The sequence below is a fragment of the Heteronotia binoei genome, chromosome 14, assembly GCF_032191835.1.
Source record: "Heteronotia binoei isolate CCM8104 ecotype False Entrance Well chromosome 14, APGP_CSIRO_Hbin_v1, whole genome shotgun sequence".
NCBI lineage: Eukaryota > Metazoa > Chordata > Lepidosauria > Squamata > Gekkonidae > Heteronotia > Heteronotia binoei.
Window position 1 is genome coordinate 26,167,953 of NC_083236.1, and position 18,343 is coordinate 26,186,295.

At 45.7% G+C, this 18,343-nt stretch overlaps 1 protein-coding gene across 1 annotated transcript; it reads left to right on the forward strand.

Annotated features, from left to right (window-relative positions):
- The first annotated feature begins 1,000 nt into the window (after positions 1–1,000).
- Positions 1,001–17,039, forward strand: USB1 (U6 snRNA biogenesis phosphodiesterase 1). Its single transcript, XM_060254476.1, has 7 exons — positions 1,001–1,294; positions 3,009–3,169; positions 4,262–4,445; positions 13,901–13,954; positions 14,686–14,791; positions 15,550–15,633; positions 16,203–17,039. Exons 1-7 carry the CDS (start codon positions 1,158–1,160, stop codon positions 16,305–16,307), a joined length of 831 nt encoding a protein of 276 aa, XP_060110459.1. The 5' UTR covers positions 1,001–1,157; the 3' UTR covers positions 16,308–17,039.
- The last annotated feature ends 1,304 nt before the right edge of the window (positions 17,040–18,343 follow it).

Genomic DNA, 18,343 nt, shown 5'->3' on the forward strand with positions numbered 1-18,343 from the left:
AAACTTGAGAAAGTCAAACCGTTAGACTTGAGACACAAACTGTTAACATTTTGAAAACTTCCACAGACAGCTGGTATTTACAGCCGTTCTTTTCACTCTGAATCATTTTCCTGTATTTAGCTATTTATCTATACCAGGGGAAACCAACCGAAACAGCTTCCAACCCTCCTCCATCATTCTCCCCTCCTTTCCACTGTCCTGACAACCTCCACCCTGCGAGGTAGAAGAGGCTGAAAATGCGTGGGACTGGCCTCCACTCACCCGGCAGGCAGGCCTCCTTCCCACAGCACAGATTTCAACCTGGATCTCAAAGCACACCGAAGGAATAAAGTGAGTGCAACCACAGATCAAAACAGGATTCAGAAAACCGGATTGAGGCTTCATTAATTTCCACAGGGCAATAGTTTAGCCTTAAAAATTAGAATTCTGTTATTCTAATATTGAACATATGAAGCTGCCTTATACTGAATCAGACCCTTGGTCTATCAAAGTCAGTATTGTCTACTCAGACTGGCAACTGCTCTCCAGGGTCTCAAGCTAAGGTTTTTCAGACTGGCAACTGCTCTCCAGGGTCTCAAGCTAAGGTTTTTCACACCTATTTGCCTGGATCCTTTTTAGTTGGAGATGCCGGGGATTGAACCTGGGACCTTCTGCTTACCAAGCAGATGCTCTACCAATGAGCCACCATCCCTCCCCAATTTTAGCCTCTTTTTGAAAAAAATATTTTTAAAATATGCTTCCTTTCATTGTATGTAATAAATAAATAAATAAAACACCCGTTTGCCTTCAGAAGCGAAAGTGAGTTAAAGAGGAAAGGCGCCGGCCCTGGTTGTTACCAGGATCCAATGGAGGTTGTGGCCCACGGTGGGTATATAAATATCTAAATAAATATACTAGGGGACGACAGAAACCCTTCCCAGTTCTCACTCTCCGCGTTGCTGGGACGGCCTGTTTTGCATTTGTAAAAAAAACCCGCGAGAGCTCCACGGGAAGAGGCGATTGGAGCGAGAGAAGGCCGGCCGGCTGCCTGGCGCCGCCTCCGGCCCTGCCCTGCCCTGCCCTCCTTGCGTCCTTCCTTCCTTCCTTTCCGCGCTGCGTCTTCGACTAGGGCTAGCGTTCCATGCGGGTGCGCAGAGGCGCTGAAAGGCGCGTCGGCCATGAGCGGGGCGATGCTGGTGGGCTACAGCAGCAGCTCGGGCTCGTCGCCGTCTGCCTCGGGCGACGAAGGCGCCTCCCCCGCGGCCCAGGAGGTAGCCGGCCAGGCGGGGAACCCGGCCTCCCTTCCCGGTGCTAGGTGGGCTTCCTCGCAGTGTCTGGCCGCTGAGGTGGGAGGCAAGGGGGAAAGGAGAACAAACTCTGAGGTGGTGGAAACGGCCTGCAAGCCCCGTAGGGTTTTCATGGCGCAGAGGTGGTTTGCCATTTCCTTCCTCAGCAATCCAGGACTTCCTTGGCAGGAGGGTTACCTGTGTCCAGGTGGCACCCTGAGAATTACAGCTGCTCTCCAGCCAACAGGAATCCGTGCCCCCTGGAGAAAAAGGGCAGCTTTGGAAGGTGGACTCAATGGCAATATGCCCTGTTGAGGTATCCCCCCCCCCCCTACCCAAATCCCGCTCCCTCAGGTTCCACTCCCAAATCTCCAGGGATTTCCCAACCCAGAGCTGGCAACTATATTTGGTAGTCCTGGTCAAAGTACGCTCCAGGGCCAACCCTGCTTAGCTTCCGAGATATGATGAAATTGGGCTAGCCTGGGTTGTCCAGGCTAGACGTCCCCACCATTGAATGGTTCAGTGAAACAATGCTGTATTTATTAAAATAGCCTTCCCCCCACCCGTGTAGTTCATGGCAGCTTTCAAATTTAAAACCTGAAAAGTAAAACTGCAAATAACCTGTGTACTCCTTTAAAAGTTCATCATGATTTTGCTGTTGGTGTAGAAGCTTTTGTACACCAGAGCCCCCTTTATGCAACTACTGGGAATACTTCCTCTGAAACTTATTAATTGCACACATCCTCTTTTTCTAAAGGCAGCTCAGCCTGTAGCAGCTTGCAGGAAGGGAGGATGCGTGTCCTCATTCCATCACCCCCAAACTGCCTTCCTTTCTACCATCTTGGTGTAATGGGGTGGCAAAGGTAAATCCTCACCAAGTCTAGGGCCAGATAAACAGCTTTGATGATGAAAATTTCCATGGAGCAGCATGGAACCTCAGGGCTTAACAAAGATATCAGCTTCTTATCTCACTACACATGCCAACTCGCTCAGTTCTCACATACCCAGAAATTAAATTTTGTTGGTCTCAAAGGTGCCACTGGACTCAAACTTTATTCTCACATCTGTTGTTAACTCCTTTATTATCTGTATGCCAATTTGCTGCTATTTAGATGTCTTACCAAATGTGTTATTCCAATCTTAGCTGCATTTATTCCTGTTACTTATCCATCTTGACTCTAATTAGCTCTTCCTGGCAACTAAACCCCCCCACCTATATTCAGTATTTGAGAAAGCATGTTTCAGTGTATCTGAAAGAGTGCACATCTACAAATCCTAAGTCTCTCAGTTCTTGCTCTTCCCCGGAATTGAACTCTGTTGGTCTTGAAGGTGCCATTGGACTCCCATGTGGCTCTTTGACATGCAACTTATGACTATTCTGAGGACCATTCCCCTATGTGGTACCTGCTCCATATTTCAGGAAAGAGATCAAGGCCCTAAGGGCTTCTGGGTGGTTCCCACCTTGAAGCAGCCACCAGAGGAATGAGTACATTGTGTGCCGGAAATGCAGACCTCATGCCAGAGATGGAAGTAAAGTGTGGTTTTTTTTGGTTGATGACGAATGTGGCTCTTTGTGAGCCACAGAGTACCACTGAACTAGCAAATGAACAAAGAGCCCAGGGTTCATGTTCAGGGTTCAACCATTAGTTCATGTTTTCTCTTTTGCAGAAAAGAATGAAAACTGGCATGGGTGTGTTGGGAACACTAAAAATGCTATTTTGGTTCTGGTTCCCTGTCTTGCAGCGTAACAGCTCCCCGCCTTCCCGTACCAGAGAGTGTGCTAAATATGTTCAGAGACCAGGAAGAGAAGGAGACGGTGGTGGATGACTGCAGCAAGCATGGAGGCCGCGTGCGGACCTTTGCGCATGAGCGTGGCAACTGGGCAACCTACATCTACATGCCTTGTAAGTCTCTTCAGTGCTTTCCAGTCTGTGTGCAACAGTGAGAGGAAGTAAGGTTGCCAACTTCCAGATGGGGCCTAGAGATCTCAGATCTCCACACTACACATATCCATTTTCCTGGAGGAAACTATGGCATCCCATGCTCCTCCCTCCCTGAACTCCCCCTGCCTTGATCACTGCCCCCAGATCTCCAGAAGTTTACCAGGACAGGGTTGGCAACCCTAGCAAAGCAAAGGTGGGTAGGGGGCCTTCTGCCTTCCCAGATTTTGAGAATGGCCATCTTTGACAGCAACAAAGTCCTGCTGGAGGTTCCCTTTCATGTTCTCAAGTTAGCACAGTTCAAGGGGCAAACTCAACCATGGGGGGGTGGGGGGTTCAAGGACTTCCTTGGTAGTCTTCCATCCCTGTACTAACCATGATTGACTCTACTTAGCTTTCAAGCACTGCCGAGTTTCAGCTAATCTGGGGTATTCAGGTTTCTAAGCACAGCCTTAACTGTTCCATAATCCAAATGAGTGATGGATACTCAGAGCCACTTGTTAAAAATCTCCTTATAGCTGACAGGACATATTTAACATAAATATTTCCACTCTTTTCCAGGGTATTCTCTGCTAACAAAACAGCAAAAGGATAGCTCTTTCAAAGTATACCATTAGAATGTATTTATTAGTACTGATAAGTGTGGGAAAGAGAATCTGACTCAAAACCTATAGCTCTGAGTCAGTACGCACAGATGGCCCAGGTTTTTTAATCATGTAACTATTCGGCTGCCTGTTTTTGCTATTCATGAGGAAATCCACATCTTTGTCTACTATTTATTTTGTTTACATTATTTATAATGAACCTTTCTCACTGAGACTGAAGGGGGATTACACAGTGTCAGTCAATGCTAGTCAGAAGCCCTGCTGGACAAAACCCCCACCTAACCCTGCCCACTTGGTGTCAGCAGGTACCATATTGGGGATCCCTGCTGTAAGCACTATCTCATACTGGCTTGAACTACTGCCACATACTTGTTGAATGTTGCCTTAGCCAGGAACCCAGCTCTCCAATCCTTTACCTGTGGGCTGATTTTCTTTCCTTCTTGCCTTGCAGATGAAGCCCAGGAGGACTTCTTGGATCTGCTGCAGCTGCTCCTTGCACATGCACACCTGCATGTGGCATCGCTGACAGCTGCAGCTGAGTTCCACATCAGCCTGTCACAAAGTGTGGTCCTGCGCCATCACTGGATAAACCCTTTTGTGCAGTCTCTCAAGGAACGCCTGTCCTCCTTCCACAGGTAAGAGATCTTTTGTGTTCTTGAGCTGCCTTATCCCGTGGCATGCTTCATATTGCCTCACACCTTTCCTCTTCCCAATCCTGTGCCTGCTCTGTCGGAGCGGGAGTAGCAGAGTGAGGGAGATGACTTGCCCGACACAGGGCTTCAGGAAAGAAAATCAGGCAGACACGTGCAACTAGTGCCAAAAGGTGTATTAACATATATACACGACAAGTGCTCTCTTGTGCAGTCTATACAATATCACCTCCACGGACAAAGTGCTTCGCCTAACCACCATCTCACAGGGAGAGACCTGTGTGATGCACACACAGATCATATATAGTCCAAGCAGCCAATCCTGGCCGTGCTGACTCAGCAGATTGCATCACTTGGCTTCTGCCGGCTCAAGCCGGTCTGCTGATCAGGTCACTGTGACCTAGCCTGGCAGCTAGATCACCAGCTGTCATACTGTAGCTGTCAGACTGGGTTTATGTAGATTCTTGCTCCAACACACCTCCTAATCTATTTAAACCCAGTATACCCAAACACTTTACACAGTTTTCATGTTCACTTGCAGTTAAACATTTCGTGAATATATCAGCGGCATTCTCATCCGATGTACACTTTATTATTTTTATGAGGTTTTTAGCCGCTGCTTCCTTCACATTTTGGTACCTGATAAGTATATGCTTGCTTTTCCCTCGAGCAGCTTGGTTCTCCGTCAGTTCTTTGGCTGCTGAGTTGTCAGTATATACTGAAACTGGCAAATTTACAGGTATGCTAAAGTCCCTCATCAGTTGTACTGCCCACTCTAGGTTAAGTACACATTCGTTTATGGCACCGTACTCTGCCTCACACGTGCTACATGCCACCAGGGTCTGCTTGGTGGCTTTCCATACTACTAGGGCATCTCCCAGAAATATTCCAATTCCTGTGGTTGATTTTGCCTTGGGCCGGTCCCCCCAGCTTGCGTCAGCATAGGCGCGTAGTTCAGGTTTTTCTCCTACTCTGAGGGATAGCTTACGTTCTATTGTGCCGCTGAGGTAACGTAGTACTCTTTTAGCCGCCACCCAATCTTTGTGGTGGGGTTCAGCATTTTTCTGGCACAATATATGTACCGCATAGCTGATATCTGGCCTGGTCCAGCACGCTAGGTGCAATAAGGACCCGATCAGGGACTGGTATAATGGTACATTCTTGAATATCTCACCTTCAGGTTCCTTGCTATAACCTGTGGTCATGGGTGTTTGCACACTGCTAGCTTCGTTCATACCATACTGAGCTAGCAGCGCTCTCACTTTGTTGCTCTGGGACAGTTCAAAACAACCATCGGCCCTCCTCGCTATTTCCACCCCTAAGTAGTAGCTCACTGGCCCCAGGTGCTTGATAGTGAACAGCTTACTGGCTGTTTCTTGAAACCATGCTAATTGTTGGTTGGAGTCCACTAAGACAATCAGATCGTCCACAAAGATGAGGACTATCATTCTGGACTCTCCCACCACCCTGCTAAACATGCAAGGGTCTGCCAGATGCTGGTTGAATCCTACTTTCATTAATGCTGACTTCAAACACTTGTACCATGCGTGTCCGGCTTGTTTCAAACCATACAAGGCTTTGTTCAGTTTTAACACACCACTCCCACCATCAAAACCGGGGATTTGTTCCATAAACAGCTCCTGGTCTAAGGGGGAGTTCAAATAGGCTGTCTCGAAGTCAAAGTGATGGGCTTGTTGCCCCGTACTTCCAGCCTTACACAATGCTGCCCTGAGGGTTTCAGCTTTTAAAGTGGGGGCAAACACTTGCTGATAATCCAATCCCTTCCTTTGGCTGAACCCTCTGGCCACTAACCTGGCCTTTCGTTGCACGGCCCCGTTTGCGTCTTTCTTTAACCGGTAGGTCCACCTACAGGAGATAATGTTCCGGTTGCCCGGCCTTAGCACCTCAGTAAACACTCTGTTTTTCAGCAAGGAATCATATTCCTTCTGCATTGCGGCAAACCATGCTAGCCTTTCTTTACTATCTAGCTTCAGCACCTCCTCGTATGTTTCCGGTTCAGGGGTGCTGACTTGGTTTGCACTTGGGAACCCGTATCTAGCAGGAGGGATGCCTTTTGTGGCTCTAGCCGACACCCGTGGCCCTGTGCCAGGATTCGGCTCACCTTCTCCAGCCCCACTGGGTGCCACCTCCTGGGCTGGGCTTCTGGGCTGCGCTCCAACATTCTTATCAGTACTTGGCAGCATTCCCAGGTCTCTTTCCGTAGAGTGCAATCTTGCCCAGCTGGACTCACTAAATCCAGCGGACCTACTAAAGGTTAGCTTCGCCCGCTTATCACAAAAGCGATATGATTTGGTTTCTGGCTGGTAGCCCAGAAAGGTTAGGCTCACTGCCCGGTCACCTCCTTTCCTTCTATGTTTCAGAGGAATATTCACCCAGGCTTGGGTTCCAAATACCCTCAGAAAGCTCAAATCTGGGCAGTGGTTATATAGCCGCTTATAAGGCAAATCATTTACAGGCTTACACCAAACCCTATTATGTACGTATGCCGAGCAATGCATCGCTTCCGCCCAATAACGAATTGGCAGCTTTGCATCCTCGAGCATGCTGTGCATTAATGTTTGTAACACGGCGCCTGTTCGCTCGGATAGCCCATGTTCTTGGGGCGTTGCTGGGTTCGTCAGACGGTGGGCAATGCCCTTGTTCTCCAGCCAACGTTTCATCTGGTTAGATAAGAATTCCCCCCCTCTGTCGGTTTGTATAGCTAGGAGATTAACCCCTAATTGTCTCTCCACTGCTTTGACCCACTTGGTGAATGTCTTATACACCTCAGACTTATGCACCATGGTGAAAACCCACGCGTACCTCGTGTGGTCGTCGGTGGCCACCAAGCAGTATCTCCTCCCCGACAGACTCTTTGGCAATGGGCCAATAACGTCTAAATGGACTAGTTCCAGGGCTCGTGTGCTTTCCCTTGAGCTTTCTTTAGCAACAGCACACGCCTTGCTTTTGGTCTTCTTGCAGACCTGGCAATCCAAGTAACATTTGCAAGGATTTACTTTCAAACTAGGCACAAGCTCCAGGGTTTTCTTTAACGCCCTAAATCCGCAGTGCCCAAGTCTCCTATGGAGCAAATGTATACAATTATTGTGCACAGGCTCATTCGACACCTGAGCCACCTGGGCACAATCACTCTGGACCACATACAGTTTACCTTCCCTCTTTCCTGTCACAAGCAACTTTCCCCCACCTCCCAGGATTTTGCAGCAGGTTTTCTCAAATCTCACCTGGTATCCCTGGTCAAACAGTGTGCTAACACTCAACAGGTTAGACTGCAGTGAGGGTACATACAACACATTTTGCAACATACATTTCAGTGCAGGAAATTCCACATTGCCTGAGCAAACAGAATTGGCAGTGGTCCCATCAGCCAATCTCACATACTTATGCTCAGGACTGTCAATGTTTTTCAACAACTCCTTCTCGCAGCAGAGATGGCTCATTGCCCCGGAGTCTAAAATCCAAGCAGACCCTGTGCTCTCTACTGCAGACGTGACCAGCCGGGTTGCTTCCTCACACGGGCTGGCGGTCCTCCGCTCTCGCCGCACACGCCCCCGCCTCTTCTCCCTCTCAGGGCAAGCTCGGAGCAGGTGCTGCGCCGACCCGCATCCATAGCAGCGACGGACTGCAAACGCAGTCGGCTCCACTTCCTCCACCTTCGGACGCCTGCCAGCAGCAAAAGCTGGCTCATTCTTGGCTGTCTTCCCGGACACACCGATAACAGCACGCTGCCTGGCCGACACCCCCGGACAGCTCACGGCCGCAATTCTCTCTTGGAAGTCAAGCAGGTGGGCACAGACGTATTCCATGGTCAGGGTCGCTACGTCCACCGTCTCCAGAGAAGTTATCAGGGGAGTGTACTCAGGTGGCAACGACGACAGCAAAATGTACACTCTGTCGTCTGGAGCTACAGTCTTGCCTCTTGCCTCCAGCTCAACGAAACAGTCCGTTAGCCGTTTGATGTGATCTTTCACACACCCTCCAGCCGGCATAACGGTGCGGAACATCCTCCTTGTCAAGGCCATGAGGGAACCAGCAGTGGTGCTAACATGCACCGCACTCAACGCGTCCCAGGCAGCCTTGGGAGTGTCCTGCCCTCGCACATAAACCAGCTGGTCATCTCCTATAGATAGCACTATGTTGGCCAGTGCCTTATCCGATAACACAGTCTCGGCAGGAGATAAGTCAGCAGGGGGGTTACTCACGAACAGCCATTGCCCTTCACGCTTGAGGTAGTGTTGCATTCTCAGGCTCCACACCGCGTAGTTGGCTGAGGTGAGCTTCTCAACGGCTACTCCAAGCTGTTGCTGAGCCATCGTGCCGACTCCTCCTCACGGCTGGCTGCCGACGTCCCTCTGGCTCTCAAACAGAGAACGGTGGTGCTTCTGTGTCCTTCACCGGCGTTCCTCGCCTCCGGCTCTTTCCAAACTCACAGTCAGCTCAACTCTCAACTCTCTCCTCCGCGCAGCGGAAGCGCCCTGGGCCCATAACCCTGTCGGAGCGGGAGTAGCAGAGTGAGGGAGATGACTTGCCCGACACAGGGCTTCAGGAAAGAAAATCAGGCAGACACGTGCAACTAGTGCCAAAAGGTGTATTAACATATATACACGACAAGTGCTCTCTTGTGCAGTCTATACAATATCACCTCCACGGACAAAGTGCTTCGCCTAACCACCATCTCACAGGGAGAGACCTGTGTGATGCACACACAGATCATATATAGTCCAAGCAGCCAATCCTGGCCGTGCTGACTCAGCAGATTGCATCACTTGGCTTCTGCCGGCTCAAGCCGGTCTGCTGATCAGGTCACTGTGACCTAGCCTGGCAGCTAGATCACCAGCTGTCATACTGTAGCTGTCAGACTGGGTTTATGTAGATTCTTGCTCCAACATGCTCTTGAGGAGTACTTTCTCTGCAAGGAGGCAGACGGAAGCACTTTCCTGCCTGTGCTAAAAGAAAAATCAGCCAAAGCTTCAAGAAAGTCCCTTATGAATTAACAAGAGCACAGCTCAGTCTTCTTAGCTCAGCATTCAGGTGTAGTCAAGTCCTGATAGTGTGATGGAAAAGTGCAACAGCAGACCAGTATCCACACTGTTTCTCCATGAGCTTCTTCAGGTGCATGTGCAATAATGAAATAGTGATACAGTCAAAGGTTCATTTCGAGTCATGCATAGCACTATAGTTTCTGAGCGTTTTGACCTGGGACTAGGCTACATACTGACACCCTTACATGATCCCTTTCAAACTAGAATTGACATTTTCTTGCTGACCTTAAACTTACAGATTTTTTTTTTGAGACACCAGTAATAAAACCAACATGGAGACTGCATTTAAAGGGAAATCTACGTTTGTTCCTGCCCACTTTGATGCAGCTATCTCAGTTTTTGAAAAGCTTGTGATCTGGGAAGTGGAAAAATTAGAATGAAATTTTAAAAATGGTTGGAGCAACTTGTCCAAAGTGGTCAGACTGTGCTTGGAATCTCTTGCAAAGGATAATAGCATTGTAATGAAACAGGCAGACAAAGGGGGAGGCATTGTAATTTTAGATACTAAAGACTGAAGTAGAACGTCAACCTTGGGATTGGACCTTTTTGAAACCATTGGAAATGGATCCCACTGAACTGTACAAGCTCAGTTGATTTACTTCTTTTATAAACCACTTCATAATGTTAGCTTATTTATATAAACATTGTTAGACAACCAATAAAGGTTCATTGCCAGACAACCCCTCACATATTATCATATTAATTTTGTATGGTGGTCAAGTAGGTCTTGTTTTATTTGTGTTTGATATATAGTTGATTTTATTAACCTAATTCTTCTTGTTAATGTTATGATATGCTATTCACAATAAAAAAATTATAAATTAAAAAAAGAAACAAACGAAGTTGAAGAATATGGCATATCACTCAGTTAGTTTACACTTTGTCTGCATTAGACTTTCCCCATTTCTGAGTGCTTTTAAAAAGCACACTGCAGTGATCTAATCTGGATGTTTCTTTTGAATGCATAACAGAGCCAATTGGATGTAGAGGTTAAAGCAGGGGCCTGAATCTGTTCGAGCTTGCAGCACCTTTGGAATTCTGACACAAGGTGATGGACACAGCCTCAAAACACTACAGAGCCAACTGCAAAATGTCGGGGAATGAGGTTATGCATAACTCTCATAGTAACAGATGAGAGCCAGTGTTAGTGAAGAGGTTAAGAGTAAGGGACTACATTGAATAACAAAGATAAGAGGGCAAAAGAAAGACAGATGTTGGACATTCAAAATGAAATAAAGAAAAAAGAAGGGGAACTGAGAAAAAGGCCAGGGAAAAAGAAAATTATAAGGGAGATTACAATATTACAAACGCAAATTAGACATTTGTTAAATAAAGAACTGGAATGGAATCTGAAAAGATTGCAGCAGATATCTTTCGAGGGAACAAACAAACCCGGAAAATATTTGGCCTGGCACTATCCATAACCGTTTTCTCTCATCTCCATAAATGCTGATCTTACAGAAGACATGATAATTAGTAAAGATACAAGACAAGGTTGTCCACTTTCTCCACTGTTGTTTATAATGACTCTTGAAATATTACTGATGCAAATTCAAGAAGATAAAGAAATAGAAGGATTAAAAGTAAAAGGATTTACTTACAAATACAGAGCATTTGCAGATAATATAGTGTTTATAAATGAAAGCCCCATACAAGTCACACCTTTGTTGTTAGCCAAAATACAAGAATATGGGGAGTTGACAGGACTTTGTATTAATAAAGAAAAATCAAAACTTCTATGTAAAAATATGCAAATAAATAAGCAACAAAAATTGCAGAGACTTAACGGGCTGTGAAGTTACCTCCAAGGTAAAATATTTGGGTGTGGAGATAACAATGAAGAATATTTATTTGTTCAAAAATAATTATGAGAAGCTATGGCGTAAAATGGATGAAGATATGCTAAAGTGGAATAAACTTAATTTGTCACTGTTGGGTAGAATAGCCGCAATTAAAATGAATATTCTACCAAGAATAATGTATTTGTTTCAAACTATTCCGATTGTGAAAGACAGTAAACAATTTAATAGATGGCAAAGAAAAATTTCAGAGTTTGTGTGGGCAGGGAAGAAACCAAGAATTAAAATAAAAATTTTAACAGATGCAAAAGAGAGAGGCGGATTTCAATTACCAGACTTAAAATTATATCATGAAGCAGTTTGCTTAGTATGGATAAAAGAATGGATAATGTTGTTAAACAAAAAACTCTTAGCGTTGGAAGGTCATGGAAATAAATTTGGCTGGCACGCTTATATTTATTATGGGGGAAAAAAGATAGACGGCTTTTTCTCTCACCATTATATAAGAAACAGCTTGCTAAATACATGGATGAAATATAAGAAATATGGAGATGAGAGAAAACCGTTATGGATAGTGCCAGCCGAAGTGATAAAAATAACAGCTGAGACGGGTGAAGAAAAGTGGTTGTCATATAATCAACTATTAAAAATACAAAGTGGCAAAATAGAACTGAAAACTGCTGAAGAGCTGAATAATAAATATGATTGGTTTCAAATGCAACAAATAAAGAGTTTGGTGGAGACTGGCATTAAAAATGAAGGAATAAGAAAAGAGCAAACAGAAATGGAAAAAGTTCTGCTTGGAGACAATGAAAAATTAATTTCAAAATTATATAAATTACTCTTAAAATGGTCTACGGAAGATGAAGTAGTGAAATCTCAAATGATTAAGTGGGCAATTAATGTAAATAAAGAAATACAGATGGAAACTTGGGAATATTTGTGGAAGAACTCTATGAAGCTTTCGACGTGTCATAGTATTAAAGAGAACTGTTTTAAAATGATGCACAGATGGTATATGACTCCTAAGAAATTGGCAAAGATGAATAATAAGATGCCAGACAGATGTTGGAAATGTAAAAAACATGAAGGTTCTTTCTACCATATGTGGTGGACTTGTGAAACAGCAAAAAAATATTGGCAGATGATTCAAGAAGAAATTTCTAGGATCTTGGGATATGAATTTAAGAAAGTTGCAGACTTTTCTGTTGGGATTACAAATGGAAAAATTTCTTAAAAAAAGATAGAACTGTAATTTGGTACTTGCTTTCAGCTTCTAGGACATAATATGTGCAGTTGTGGAAGCAAGAAAAAATACCAGAGAAATGGGATTGGATTGTAAAAGTTATGACATGGAGTGAAATGGACAAATTAACAAGAATTTTAAGAGACTATGATTTAGAAGTTTTTAAGATGGAGTGGAAAAAGTTCAGAAGATATGTAGAAAAAGAGTGGAAAATAAAAGGACATTGGACAATTTTTGATAATGATTAAGTCTTAGAAAAAAGAATATTAATTTTTGTTTTTATTAGTTAAGGGTACCTTTAAACATTAGTACTTTAAGTAAATAACACTGGCGGGGGTCAAGTAACGGGGGGGAGGGGTGGGTAGAAAGTAATATATGGGATAGATAAAAGAAGTTATTAATGATGCAAGAAATATAATTTGTTACCGTATGTTACCAAATAAAATTTTTAATACAAAAGAGTAAGGGACTAGTATTTTGGAAGACCCAGGTTTGAATCTCCACTCATACCATAGAAGCTTGCTGGTTGACTGTGAACTGGTCACACTCTCTCAGCCTAACTTGCCTCATAGAGTTTTTGTCAGGATAAAAATTGAGGAGAATGATGTATGCTTCTTTGGGTCCCCCATTGGGGAGAAAAGGTAGGGTAGAAATGAATTACGTAACTTTTCAGCATTTTAGACAGAAGCTCTGTTCAACAGGGTGTCTTTTAAGATGAATATATTGTGCTTGCTGGTGGTAAGGTATAGATGACTGGGGAAGGCAATGGCAAACCACCCCGTAAAAAGTCTGCCAAGAAAACGTCATGATGTGACGTCACCCCATGGGTCAGTAACAACTCAGTGCTTGCACAGGGGACTACCTTTACCTTTTTATATTGTGCTGTGGTGGGAGATGCTGCAGAATCAACTTTTTAAAAAATCTGCACAGCCGATCGAAATGGCCAGTCAGAAACTCTGCTGGACAACAAGCCCACCTGGTCCCGCCCATTTTCTCAAAACACTTGGCAGGTGCCAGGAAGGGTTCTGGTGAGCCCTGTGGTTCAAATCCCCACTGTGTCATGGCTGCTAGCTGAGTGACCCTGGACCAGACATGCTCTCAGCCTAACCTACCTCACAAGATTGGTGTGAGGATAAAATGGAGGAGAGAACAACACAAGCGGCTTTTGGTCTCCATTGGGGAGAAAGGTGGAGTATAAAAGAAATAAATAATTGTGGCTGGGCTACTCTCTCAAGGTTGCAGCTGGTGAGCAAGCCAAAGCGGTGCCTCCGTGTCCCTTGTCCTGTTTTTGCTCTTCATCTTCCCCGATGAGATTTTTCTCCCACGTTTCAGGTTTGTCTGCAGAGCAGATCAAGTGAAGATTTACACCAATGAGACTAAAACCAGGTGGGTGAGTGAATATTGGAATATCTGCCCCCCAGGGAGCAGTGGGGAATGAGCTTCAAGGTTGTGTAGCAGTTGTTTTTTAATGCAAACTCTGTGGCTGTTTGTAGAGTTGCTTGATCAAACAGACACACAAACACAACAGTTGTAAGAGCAGGATCCAGAGTATTTTTGTCAAGATTATGGCTGGTAGAAGGGAAGAACATTATAGTGACCATGGAGGCATAAGGACTGAGAGGTTTGAAGAACCTAATTCAGGGCCGGTGCTGTCCTAAACAACCTAGTCGGTATCACAAAGAGATCCATCCTGATTTGTCCAACCAGGTTACGCAGGTTAGCCTTCTTGCTCAGAATTAATTTCTAGATGGCAAATGTCTTACTGCAGTCTAAATGGGGTCTGGTTTTTATTAAATGTTCTGTTCATATTTTATTATGCATCTATTGATATTTATAGTTCCCCTTGTGGAAGACTTTTTTCAAAACCAGTTGGGAGACTTTTGTGACAAATATTCTCCTTGGCACCATTTTAAGGTTCACTGTGCACCCCAGGGCTGTCTTTAGCAGCTGCCCTTTTTCTCTCTTAGTTACTTAGGAAGCCTTTGGTTGCCTACCGACTCAAGCTGAACTGTTCAACTGCTGTGGGGTGCCACAGGGATGGGGGAGGAGGAATTCTTGGCTACAAATGTCAACCCTGAAAAGCTAGCTTAAAGTTCTCTCCACATATCTTCTTGCAGGACATTTGTTGGCTTGGAGGTCTCTTCCGGACATTCCCAGTTCTTGGAGCTGGTTTCTGAGGTGGACAAAGTTATGGAGGAGTTCAATCTCGCCTCATTCTACAAGGTGAAAATCATTGCTTTCTTTGGGCAGATAGTGGGAAGAGGAATTGAGCCTGCACCAGGCTTTGATGCGGAAGGCTTGTTGATCTCTTCTGATGATGGAGATTCTGGAATGATTAATGGTTTTCTCCAGTGGATGCAATGAGACATGTATTTAAGCCCCATCCACACGGAGTATACTCCCAAAGCCAGCACAAGGGTTTGACAATCCTTCTGAACTGTCCAAGCTTTACTAGTTCTCCAGAAGAAGGGGCTTGCAGTGGAAGAGATGGGCTAGCCTTTTCCAGTGACCGTGTCCAGGCTGTGTGTGTGTCTAACACAGTAGATGCTTTACTGACCGAGGGGAGGATTGTTCTTAGCTATGTTGTACGGACCTTTGGGTCATGTCCTGTCATAACAGGAAAGATTACTGTCCACGGGAATGATTTGGGATAGAATTCTGTTAAAATGTTTTTGTTGGGCAGTCCCAGCTGCATACACTGGCCAGTGCTGCCCAAGAAAGGGGGTACAGGTGGAAAACTTGCAAGTGGGAGAAGGACACATGGGCAGGTGGAGGGCTTGCAGGCATGGGGGCAGAAAGGAAGGCATGGTGGCCCCGGTGGTGGGAAGATGGAGACCCCTGGGCACTGTCTGACCAAGGTCCCCCCAGAACCTGGAACTGGCCCTGGAGAGGATAATGAAGGAAAGCCTGTAAAGTGGTCAGAAATTTTGGGATGGGTTGTCACATCTCTGATTCTTGGCTTCTGGTTGTTCACTGTATAGAATCCCTCATTCCACCTCAGCCTGGCATGGTGTGTTGGAAACTTGTCTGAAAAACTCAAAGGCCAGTGTCTTCAGGAGCTGCAGGTAAGTTGCCCCATTGTCTTTAACTGGCAGTCCTAAAGAGTTCAACAAATTTTAACCAGTTGTCGGAGTCAGGGGGTGTTGGGAAAAAAGGCACTGTGTTCTGTGCACTGGTGCACGTAGTATCTCTTGAGGTTTCCAGCTATCCTGTGGAAGTGCTCAGGGCAGCAGCTGGTACAACCAGAGCTCCCTCAGCAGAATGTTGAACGGAGCATGTGGCACAGCCTGAATGGCCCTGCTGTGAACCCTTATCACTTTGAAAGGATGGAAAGTGATCTCAAAGTGCAGGAAAGCATAGGAGAAAGGCTGTTTCTGAGGCACACAGAACCTGGTCCTTGAAGAGCTTTAAAAGTCAAAAGCTTGGGTATAAAATGTTAAAAAAAAGTCAGAACCTTGAACTGGATCTGGAAACTAACTAGCAGCCAATAGAGATTGTCCCAATAGGGATAACCATACTCTGTGCACCTTTTCCATACAGTAGCATGTCCAAATCAACACATGACCTTCCTTCCCTAAACACTTCTGGACCAGTTTTCTGCCTGAACAGACTCTTCTCTCCTTCATTTTCCCAGGAGATCGTGGATGGGTTTGAAGATTCTTCCTACCTTCTGCGAATCCATGTGGCCGAAGTCCGCTGCAAGTCCGGCAAGAAGGTCTTCTCTTTCCCTCTGCGATAGGGGCACATGGGAGCAGAGGGCCACTCGTTTGCATTTTGGTAGCCCTTCCACCTGGATGTGAAGCCTGGTCAGAAGTCACCAAAGATTCCAATGACATTCACACCTCAACTGTGGCCCTGCAGCCTCGTGCCAAAACGGCCTCTTGTTCTATTCGCTGAGCAGAGTTTTGCTTTTGTGAGCACTGCAGATGGTGATCTAAGACCTGCTCTTGGTGCCACTGAAATTACTATGTGGCGATGGCATATGTGGGAAAAGGTGTTCAGTGCTGGGCTGCTATTGAAAATGATGCTGCACAAATGTGGAACGTCAGAGGAGTGGAATCCTGTGAACTTCAGGGTTTTGTTTTGGTCCTGCAGGATCCAGAAGAGGAAGGACTCCTCTGGTACAGTGCCTCTCTCTAAAGACTGATGCTGCCTCTAAGAAACATTCAGCTCCAAAGTGTCTCTGGCTTCCCCAAAAAGCAATATAGGTCTGGATTTTTTACCCTGGCAATCTCAAAAGTGGGAAACGCATAAGAAACAGGGAGGGGGGGCAGAAGTTTTAAACATAGGGAATTGCCATTTTCCTAGACAGCCACAAGCGGTCAGTGTTGGCTTTCTTTTTGCCTGTGCTGGGGAAACCAAATTAGCTGCCCTTTTTATACCGGCTGTTTACAGCACTTGACATAAACAAGTCTATTTACTCTCCATTGCTTCCCATTAGAAATGTTTAAAGCAGAATCTTTCACATGTTCATAAGGCTCAATTTCCTGATTTGGGGGAGGTGGGTGGAGAACCCTGATACAGGAGCCAAAACATACAATATAGATGGGGCCAGAGGAAGAACTTGTGGCCATTAACTCGTCTGGGAGAGAGCAGGAAGATCCTTCTTTCCTGTTACTCTTTGCTCACAGGGGAGACATTCTGAAGAACAGCTGCATCCGTGTGAGTTTGCAAAATTTTAAGACAGTTTTGTTCTCTAGTCCTTTGCCCCTTTCTCAGACATCTTTTCATCCAAAGTTGGTTTATTTAACTGCGCTGAAGGGAGTACATGGGGCTGGCTCCATATACTCGTTCTGCAGGGCGGATTTGCTGTATTTCAAAGTGACAATTTGTACACATCTTGTGTTCAGAACGCCTGGTTTCTTAATGCAGGATGAGAAGCAGGAGAAAAGAACCTATTTTAAACTCAAAAGCAGAGTCCAGCTGCTGTGGAATAGGGCATTGCTTTCCCCTATATTTAGTGTGTCCCTCCCCCCCCCCCCCCACACACACCTTTTAACTTGTGCAGAGTGACTGGAACATGTCTCCCATCCCCAGTCCTGTAGCATCACCGTTACTCTGAAACCAGCCAATGGGCCAAACATGCAAACCTTATCTGGGATAACAGGCTGCGATTTGACCAAGCTTGGGGAGTGCATTCTGGAAGGGTCACAGGGACTACAGCTCAGATTTCTCTAGGGGCAGAGTTGGCTTGGTGACCATTTGGTACTTTTTTAGAAACCCACAGGGTTTGTGTGGTATTAACTCACCGGAAGGTAATTAATGAAGAGATCCTTATTCACTGCAGGTTGTGGAGCTCGTTGTTGGGTGGGGGGGTTGAATTTCTACTCATAATGGATCATCCTGCAAAATCTGGGCCTTGCAGAGGAGAACCCCAAAATGTGAGACCCATTGTATGTTGTCTACCAGGGGCACTCTGCACATGGGCACATTCCTTGTCCAAGTCTTTTTCTCTCATAGGAGTGCCTGGGAATTCTAAAGCCAGTTGTCTGTCTTGGGAGCAGTCTGGATTTCTGCTGTTTTAGTGGAGACATTTGTGTCCAGATTCAGAGATTCAAAAGCTAACCCTGGCCTAAGAGCCACCATCTTTGCTCTCCGGCACTTTGAGCAACATGCTGTCCCCGCAGAATGGGGCAGCAGCTGCTGAATGCTGTTTTGGGCTCCAGAGAATAGAAATAGGTGGGGTGGCGATATTGCTTGCAAAGAGACCTGAGTCAGTCACGAGCGTGAAATATGCAGCAGCAACATGCAAAGCCCTCCGAACAATGACCAGCC

What these genes read in the sequence shown, in the direction of transcription:
- USB1 (XM_060254476.1), top strand. Translation starts at nt 1,158, where the DNA reads ATGAGCGGGGCGATGCTGGTGGGCTACAGCAGCAGCTCGGGCTCGTCG. An exon ending in GCCTCCCTTCCCGGTGCTAG is followed by an intron (nt 1,295 to 3,008) that starts GTGGGCTTCCTC and finishes CCTGTCTTGCAG; the next exon opens with CGTAACAGCTCCCCGCCTTC. An exon ending in CGCCTGTCCTCCTTCCACAG is followed by an intron (nt 4,446 to 13,900) that starts GTAAGAGATCTT and finishes CCCACGTTTCAG; the next exon opens with GTTTGTCTGCAGAGCAGATC.